Source organism: Parasteatoda tepidariorum, chromosome 9 (genome assembly GCF_982258835.1).
Source record: "Parasteatoda tepidariorum strain Cologne lab strain chromosome 9, Ptep-v5.0, whole genome shotgun sequence".
In the NCBI taxonomy this organism is placed as follows: domain Eukaryota; kingdom Metazoa; phylum Arthropoda; class Arachnida; order Araneae; family Theridiidae; genus Parasteatoda; species Parasteatoda tepidariorum.
Genome location: NC_141763.1, coordinates 88,310,417 through 88,320,819, shown reverse-complemented (window position 1 = coordinate 88,320,819; position 10,403 = coordinate 88,310,417). Strand labels below are relative to the sequence as shown.

Below are 10,403 nucleotides of genomic sequence, written 5' to 3'. Positions count from 1 at the left end.
ATCAAAATATATTTTGGTACATTAACATTTTTCTCGTGAACGCCATGGTCATTCTCTGGTTATTACATGTTTAGCTCCTTGTGACGTTGCGGTTAGTGAGAAAGGAGGCACATCTTGTGATGGTCAGATAGAATGATTCTCTTGGGGAACTTTATGAGTAATTTGGAATGAATCAAAGCAAAGAACTGTTTAAGACGCAAGGACAAGTTATGTACAGTTGATTTACAAAAGAATATAAAAATGTTTTATTGTATAATGAGCGTATTACACACAAGATATGTACATGGAATGATTAGAGGAAAAAGAAAAAAAATATGATATTTCTTTTGAGGATATGGCATCAAGTGAGAACTTTCATCATGCAGACCATCATTTTCGCCCTAGCTTTCCTGTTCACTTTCTAAAAGTAGAAATAAAGAGTCAATGATTATCCTATAGTCTGTTTATCTAAAAAAAATTCTCCTCGCCAGCTGTCTGGAACACAGTCGGTAAGTATAGTTACAAGGTTGAATTATTTCAAATAGGAGTGTGGAGGACATTTAGGACAAATATTGACTGGAGTTAAACAAAGAAAAATATCAAAAGCTTTCATTCATAAAATGTGTTCTTTCTAGTTGCTTCCATAGCAGAAAACAACTGCAAAGTCTGTGGGGGGAGGAGTTCTCTAGATCGACAGACTATACGGCAATTATGGTTATTATTTTAGAATTGAAGGTTTAAATATATGATAATGAAAAGCAAAACCTGAAAATTTTTAAAAGGAGTATATTATATTTGAAATTGTTAATGGATGGATAAAACTTAAAATCAATTTTCAACTTAATTACCAAGAGTTTTAACAATTTATTTGATATTTTACTCATTATCGGGCATCTTCTACCAAATTTGAGAAAGGCTGCAGTCCAAATTAATTGCCAAATTTGAAAAGCTCTGTCCAAATGAAAAAAAAACAGAATCAAGAGTGCTTTTAAATTTAGTATTAAATTCCTTGAAAAATAATTTATAAATTTACTGCCTATTCCCTGCAAATTAGATTACAGTTTTACTACGGATTACCTGTGAAGTAAAACTAAGTATCACTCTAATTACTGCCGATCTATGCGAATTATGTTACTTGTTTCAGAAATTTAGGTTCCAATTTTTAAGTAATACAAGAAAATTTTAAAGAAAAATGTGAATAATTGTAGGTTAACCCCTTTCTTTGCCAATTAGAAACTTATTTCTAAATTTTTACTTTTCCAAAATTGTTAAATTATTTACTTATTACCAAACTTACTACTACGCATTTCCTACCAAAATAATTAATTAATTCTCAGTTAATTAAATCATAAATTTCTTTACCCATTTCTTTTTAATTAAACTGGCAAATTAAAACTTTCAATTTTGAAAGAGCTTGCTTAACTACATAACGTTTAAACATGTAGTGGTTGTAATGATAATAGTTTGCATCTTAAAGATGACGGCTCGATTTCTTTATATTTTGCAAGAATAATAAAAATATAATAAATATTTAAAATGCAACGATACCACTGTTTTAAAATAACAATAATAAAAAAAATTTAAAAATTTAAATTTCATTAGTTTTTAATGATATCTATTACCAATACCCACGACAAAAAATAAATGTTTTACTGAAAAAAAATAAAATTTATATATTTTTCCAAGTACTAATACAGAAATTAAAACTTAAAAGTTAAATTTAATTATTAATTTGAAATTTCTTGTAAAAACTTACTTTCCCTGATTTTTTCATGCAGTCTTCAACCTATGGAAATAAAAAAAAAAACATATATCAAATTGTATATTTCATAATACAAATACAAAATAGCAATCAAAATAACTTATATATTCAGGGTTCTACCATCTGTTTGCTTCTCTTACTAAACCCAATAATTGTGTCTCAATCATTTTTGTTTTTATTAAATAAATCACAGCACCAATATCAAAAAATAATCATTAAAAATATGACAAACCTTTTTTTATCTAATAATTCATATTTGGGTTCACAAAATTCCACGATTCAATTACGGGAAAAAAATTAAGCTCTCATATTGCTCGATTACAGTCACAGCTTCATGCCCAAACGTGTTTTTGAAATTCGTATTTCATTTTGGGTTATTATAAAGTGTAGTTTAAAGTTTTTTTTCCCGATGGTTCGTAAATTTAGGTCTTAATATTGAGCATTTAAAATAGTTATTTTAATATTATTTTAATTAATAGCATTTTAAATAGTTATTCTATATTCATTATTTTTATAGTATACGTTGTCTAAGCACAGTTTTAGATAAATTTGAACATAAAAGTAAATATAACTTTTTTAATAGGAAATTTGACTTTTTAACGTTCAGTAATTTTATAATAACCGCATTACGATTGGTTTCACTTCACTTTCTTTCTCAGATGAGATTCATAGATCAGACGCTGGATGGGCTGCAAGCCACAAAAGAGGTTCGAGCCCCAGTTCTTCACTATGACAGATCAGTGCCTTAATCACTGAGTACTCACAGCTCAAAAATATAATTCATAAATACTTTTAAATAATGCATAAATACTTATAGGCATTTTATATATCAAATTATATCAAATATTTATAGGGATTTATCGTTATAACTTTTATTAATTTTGTACTAATGATAGTTAACCTTTTCGGGACGTGCGAGTCATAAATGTATTCGTACGAAATCAGAATGGAAAAAAACGAACGGTAGCTTAAGTTTGGACAAGGCTTATTTTTTTAATAATTTAACAGTCTTGTTTTTACTTTCACTTTAAGTCTAACAAATCTTATTAATGTTAGTTCAAAGTGCAACTATATAAATTTTTATTTGAATTAAGTAGTGATATATTAAGTAAATCAAACTATTATTACTCCTCCCCCAAATAAACTGCTATAGAAAGATTTTGCCTACCAGTTCTTTTTTTTTTTTTTTACCCTGATTGTTGCCACCCTGCGAATGCATAGATGACTCGCCAGTCTCGAAGAGATTAAGGATACGTACCTTCATATAATGACCGTACCATGTGATATTTCTATCCAATGAAAATGCATCATATGGTTATTTGATTAAAATATCGTAAACGCGTTACAAAGTTTTCATGTAATGATCATTTTGGCATTACATGCTAGGAATCAATTACATTTTAGACATTACATACTAGGATATTGGTACGAAAGCTTAACTTTAAATACACTAATTAATTAAAGTAGACGATATTTCAAATTACGAAATCAGACAGGGAAACTTATTATTATTATTTTTTGAACAAACATACCCTTTTTTTATGGATTTGGATTGTTCCCTATGGAATATGGTAAATAATAATATGGACATAATATGGAAAGTACTTTCCTTATAGTTTCGGCAGGAGAGCTTTCAAATATGTGAGCGTTTTAAAGTTAATTTCCTTTTTATTCGCCATATATTCAGAAAAAATTAAGATAATCAAAAAGTGTTTGCAACACGATTATAAACCTCGTTTATTTAAATATGATTTCACGTAAAAATTACTTTTTATAATTATTTATTGTCTTTTAATATTGCTTATCATAGTTTATTAATGATCGAAAAAATTTTGAATCGTAATGTATTAACTATTTTATCCTAATTTCAATCTCGTTATTTTTAATGAAAAAAAAAAATCCAAAATGATAACGAAGTTAGTAGAACAGTTCAGGGGAATTAAAAAATTAACTATACGACTCTTACGAAAAGACGAAATACGAAAAAATAAAAGGTGAAATTATTATAAAGGGTCATTTTCTATCTTTTATTTTATAACCGTCGTTGATGGGTCAACTTAATTTTGAGCTCATGACTACCAATGTTCAACTCCGTAACCTTACAATTTTGAGCCCAATCCAGAAGACAAGGGAACACTTGGATCAAGTATTGGGAGACATTTGCCTTCCTGGAGGACTTTTTGATGGAACTAACCCGCATTTGCGTTACATAGAGAGGAAAACTATGAAAACCTCCTACGGTTAGCTGACGGCAAGGGGACTCTAACCCATTAATCCGTCTGCCATTGAAGATACTTTACTTTATCACTGTGGTCGGAGTAAACCGGGTGAGGAATTCGTATTGATCAGCCATCTCTGGGATTTGAACCCCGTTAACCTCATTGTTAGCAGCCGCTCTATCACTTGATAAACCACTTTTCTATCTTTAACTATTGGAGCCATATTTTCCAGATTACGGTTACCTCTCCTATTTTGAGTGGTAACCGCAACCTGCAAAATTTGGTACTGACGATATTCAACAATTCTTCCGACGATATTCAAATTCGACGATAAAAACGATAAAAGGTATATTTATTCAGAGAAAGCACATTTTGGTGCCTTGTTTCGTAACTTAAATTATCGTCAGCTCTGATTACTTCGCATATTTAAATCCCCTAAACCATTAAAATTGATTTTATTGAGTGAAAATCCGTGTCTAAGATCAAAAGTTATTCAAGGAGTTTTTTTTTTTTTTTTTTTGCGTACTGTACGGTGTTGGAGGGGGGGGGGAATAAAGCCTCTTCGCTTGTACTCAGTTTACAGAGAAGGGAATACGCTAAATCTATATAATTTGAGACAATATTACCTGATGAGAAATGTAAAAATTGTAGAAATAGCTAAAATTAGAAACTATTCAGTGCACTTAAACACAATTTTTTTCCTTATAGGAATTTTATCACCGTCCTTATTATAAGGTGAACTCATATACAGCAGCGGTTCCCAATTTTTTTGGCTATGGAACCCTAAATGATCAATATTCTTGTGGCGAAAGCCCGACTTAATGATTAAAGTAAAGACAATTGTGAACATATTAAGCTTCGAAAGACTATGCATGCTTTATTTCAAAAATATTTAATGAGATAAATGAGTTAATAATATAATAGATGAAAATAGGAATATAATAGAATTAATAATAGAAAATATTTATGAGAAAAATCCTTTTATCATTAATAATCTTAAAATAGGTTCTATATCCGAGAGTTGAATTCACAGTCCTGGAGGTGAATTTAAACTCGTAATGACTTTATTTTCGGTGAATTATAATAAGCTGAAAATGAATGAAATAAGCCGAATAATGGTTTTCGTTGAAATGAAAACTAAAAAGAATTACCATAAACGTTGAAAATGACTACTATTTCCTTATTAATAATCCAGTTATTTTATTTTGGTTTGAAAAGCGCGATGAGAAGTATTAATACAATATTTCATAAATGAATGTACTCTTCATAGTTTATTCAGCATATTGTTCTTTTAGAAATTATTTATTTACCTTTTTCTTTAAAAATGTGCTATTTTTCTTCAATCGCATTTTACTTTAATATCGTAAAAGCAACCACAATATTAGGTAAATAATTGATTATGGATTACATCTAAATATAATGACATGCTTAAAAAATGTAAGGAAAAAAACTGTTTAAAAATTCCCGAAACCGAACGGAATTAAACGGGTTCTGATTGTCGGCATCCGTTTAATTCTTCCATGGAACCCTTGGGCTCAGCGGAACACCATTTGGGAACCGCTGATGCAAAGTGTCTGAAAAGTATAAAATTTATTCACGAGTTACTCGAGTTATCGCCATTTTAAACAATTTGTGTTCCGTTTTCATTTTGCGATGATAGCGCTATTTGTTAACCAAAATAGAAAGACTTGTATGTCAAATTAAGTACTTTTTTCTGGAAAATCCAAATCTGAAATATTTAAAATTTTTAAAATTAATTTACATTTTTATTACTTTAAATTAGAAATTAATTTAAATTATAAATTAATTTAAATTAAAAGTTTTAAAACATTTAAAATTTTTCAGTTGTTTTCGCATTACTAGAAAAGTGAGATTGAAGGGTAGAGTTTGGTATCATTAAATACAATTTTTGAAAATATTTTCTATGTGTATTTGTAGAAATTTGACATTTTTATTTTTACAAAGTATACATTTTTTGCTGCCCCTTGTAAAATAAGCACAATAATAATAAACACCCTCTCGGTGCAGTGTAAAAGAAAACAGTTGCAGGTATTATGCCGATCTGATCACGGTACATTAAAGGTTAATATAACTTCTTATACACTGCATTTGAATTTTAACTTTTAAATAAGCACTGCGGCGAGAATGCCTAATTGATGATAAGTATTTTGTTTACTGAAATTCAAACTAGAACTTGCGACGCTGTTCCTCGGACTCTGACATTCTCATTTTAAAATGATTTTTATTGAAATTTAACATACTTTCATGAATAAATTCATTCATTCGAACTAATATATTCTACCCCCAATCTCAAAATTCATAAATTTAATAAACTTTTATGAATGACTATATTTGTTCAAAGTCTCATATTCTACAGAATCAAACTTTTACGAATGACTATATTTGTTCAAAATCTCATATTCCAAAGAATCAATCTCAATAAGCTTAATACAGAAGTTTAGGCAGAAAAGTCTTCTCTTATTTTAAAGGAATCAATAGTATTTCTCCTTAATAGTGCTTTTAACATGGCTTATTTTCTTTATTTAAATTAGTACTTATAGCCAAAATTAATTTAGCTTCATTGGCGGCAAAAATTGTACTTTCCTTTTAAACGAATTAGTTACATTTCTCTATTTAATTTGCTTATTAGAAGATAGCCTATTTTTTTAATTTCAAATTATACATTATCAAAATTAATCAAGCAACATTGTCATCAATCATAGCATTGAGATTTTTTACGATTCTCTTAAACGAATTTGTAACATTTCTTTATTAATTTTACTTTTTAGTACATAGTTTTTTTTAAAACTTCAATTTGTAGCTATTAAAAAAACTAAATAAGGTAAGGCTTCAATTAAAAGTACTGCGCATTTTTTAAAGTTCTTTTCATATGAAAAAGAACTATTTTTCCGTAACTTTGATTATTAGTACAATAGTTTTTTTTAAAATTTATATTAGTACCTATTATTAATTTTGTTTTTTAGTACTTAGTTATTTTTAAACTTCAGTTTGTAGCTACTAAAAAAACTAAATAAGGCAAGGCTTCAATTAAAAGTATTGTATTTTTTTTAAAGTTTTTTTCATATGAAATAGAGCCATTTTTCCATAACTTTGATTATTAGTACAATAGCTTTTTTTCAAAAAATTAATATTAGAATTTATTAGTAATTATTAGTATATTGACAAAGAAATTGAATAAAATCTAATGGATAATTTTATATGCATAACTGCATTAAGTTGATCTCTTATGTATTCAACATCATTAAATCCAAAATATTTGACATAGTGATTTAATAAACTTATATGAATAACTACCGTTCATAGTTTCTTCATCACCGAACTCAAAATGATCAATACAGAAATTGATAAACAAATTTTGCAAAATTTTTAAATAATTTTAAGAATAACTGCTCTCTTTCTAACTGAAATATTCTACATCATCGAACTCATAACAATTGATAATAAAAGCTTCGGAGGCTTTTACGAATACTATTATATGAATATCTACATTCATTCGAACTTACAGAGTCTACGTCATCAATTTCAAATTGATTAATACGAAAAATGATGCATAAATTCAATAAACTTTTTGAATAATTTTATGAATAACTGCATTCATTCTAACTCATATATTCTCACCGAATTCAAACCGATTAGTAAATTATTTTAAGAAACTTTTATGAATAATTTTATTTATAGCTACATTAATGCAAACTATGTTCTAAATCACTAAATTCAAACTGATTGCGATAAAACTCTCAAGAATAATTTTACGAATAATTTCATTCATTTGAATTCATATATTCTACACCACTAAACTCAAAATGGTTTAGGTAACACTACGGAGATCAATATTCCATTAAGGTAAGTTAATACCTCGATAGGGTCAAGGCACTTTAAGTAAATGTTACTGTCAGTTACTGAATGCTACTCGGCAACCGAGTTTGTGAATCTTATTATTAATCTATCAGATCATTTTGGCAACACTTCACAATGGTTTTTCGCTATTAATATTCCGACTAAATTCTACTAATGGGAGTTAACGAAGAAATTTTCCAACTATATTTAGCTAAAATTGGAAATTTTTTTATTAGAAATAGTATTGATATTCGATCAAGTGAAAAATTTATAATATCTATCAAATTAATGCATAATTGATCACTCGCCGTTAACGAAAAAAATCACCGCTACCGTCATAGCGTTTTTAGTTATATTACAGCACTTCAAAATATCACTAATAAAATAGTGTTGTTTCCAGTCAAACATCGAAATCAAGCATCACTGTCGTCAGCTGTCAGTGAGCTGGTACTTGATCACTTTTATCGGACTGTTAAGAGACTAAGGGTATACGGTACCGGTCTTCATTAAATGTGTTATTGTAAAGTGTTCGAGTGCAGGTCGTCAGGTTACCAACGCGAGAGACCCAGCCCCATCTTGGAGAATCTTTGGATCATCTTCAGGGATGATTCTCAGACCGTCGTCAACATCCTATTTTATTTTATTTTATAACCGTTGTTGAACAGCAGATCAAGGTTTTGGGTTTACGACTACTAATGTTCAACTCCTTAGCCTTGTAATTTTGAACCCAATCCAGAAGACAAGGAACTCCTGGATCAGTATCCCCAGAGGTATGATTTGTTATGGGAACATGGAGGACTTTGCGAGTCAACAGATTCAACGTGCATCAGTCACCATTAACTACACGGGGAGTCTTTGGCTAGCTGGGATCGAACCCTCTACCCCTTGAACATGGGCCCACCCTGTGAAAATCTAGTGAGACGTAAGTAGACTACTACTACTGAAACAGAGTTAAAATGTTTAGTTTTTGGCGTTAATTTTCCCTCTTTGTCTTTCATAAATTCTAATTATTTTTATACATTGTACATTTAACATGATAAATACTATTAATATATATATATATATATATATATGTATATATACATAAATTCTGTTTTAGTTCACTACTCTACCACTGAAAAAAGCAATTCGTAACTGCCTCAAAATAGTCTCCGTCCTAATAAGTAATCCAGCAAAACTTGTTTCCTTTTTGACTTTTGAAAACCTTATTTTGTTATTCGGAACATCTTTGCTCAGCTAAAATTATTTTCCCCCTAAACCTTACAATTATAAATTACAAATTGAAGTGAAATAGAATTTGCCATAAAAAGTTCCTCTCTTGGTTTAGCACCCTCTTAAGAATAAATCTTAATTCTTCCGCTCTTACTAGGTTTAAATTAACAGTCTGGGTTGCTAATTGCGCGGAAAACAAAAGCTTTGCGCATGCTTTTAAGTTAAGGTTATAGTTATTCAACGCCAAGCGTAGCCATGCTGTGTAGTGTCGACGGTTTGGATTATTGCGTCAGGGGAAAACCAGGAGGCCTAAACCATTAAAATAGTGGCTTAAGTTTTATTTCCAATATATATTTTGTATATTAGAAAAACATTTAAATGCTTTGAACTGAATCTAGTTAAATCAAACCCGGAAATTAAGATTGTACTGCGTAAATATTTACATAAAGTGATTGCCTCATTTAAGTAGGTTCTTAAGGGAATGAAGATTAAAACTTTATTCTACCAGGTAACAAATGCCATTTGACATTTGAGGAGGAGTTTATAATTCACAAAAAGTCTTCCGGTTTGTATTGTTATCTGACACAACAGATTCAATTATATTGTTAACCTGTTTAAATTATGAGAGCTCAATTCAAAAAAGAAAAAAAAAATAATTTCAATAGAATTTGGAACTAACTACAGTCGGACTTCTAATTAACGAACCTCCATTTCGCGAATTTCTCCATCTTCCGATTTTTTTCAAGGAACCAAGAACATTTTGGAAATTTCTTCGTAAAATAACTTCCAAATAGCGAAGTGAATTTTCTATTTAACGAACTTTTCTTTGAAATCCACTTTCCCTATTTCCCAAAAATATTTCAGAACATTTCAAACTTGTTTACGCATTTTATGTGAGAAATGACATTGCAATGACTTTAAAATTTTTGAGAAAGCAGTAAAATCCATTTCTCTTTTTGTTTGCAATTCAAGCGAATACTCAGACATAATTAACGAATTTTATCAGTAGCAATTCAACTTAAGAAAGCACGTGGCATGAAAGTTTGCTTAAACATACTTTTATAATTAATGCAGCTATAATTTAGTAAATAAATTTAGCTATTTTTAGTTGAAAATGTATGTAGCATGATAGTGTAACACTGGATTATGTTTTGCTGTATTCTTGCTTTACATGTAAATTTCTTTTATGGCTAAGATTTATGAAATAAATAGTAGACACTAGTTTACAAGATAAAGGTGTATCAATTGCTATTTAATTTTGTCCAATGTTTATGAATTTGAAACCTGTTTCGTGTTGTTTAAGCATTTCAAAAGGTGATTTTCTATTTAACGAATTTTCCATATAACGAACTTTTTATCGGGATTTAGCGACT

At 29.1% G+C, this 10,403-nt stretch overlaps 1 protein-coding gene across 1 annotated transcript in view; it reads right to left on the bottom strand.

The window, feature by feature from the left end:
* Nucleotides 1-221: 221 nt before the first annotated feature.
* LOC107455159 (uncharacterized) overlaps nt 222-10,403 on the bottom strand; it is a 29,081-nt gene continuing 18,899 nt past the window's right edge. The window contains exons 4-5 of the mRNA XM_016072629.5: nt 1,736-1,765; nt 222-400 (exon numbers count right to left, since the gene is read on the bottom strand). Coding sequence (XP_015928115.1) covers nt 341-400; nt 1,736-1,765 — 90 coding nt within the window. The 3' untranslated portion in view covers nt 222-340. The remainder of the gene's footprint in view (nt 401-1,735; nt 1,766-10,403) is intronic.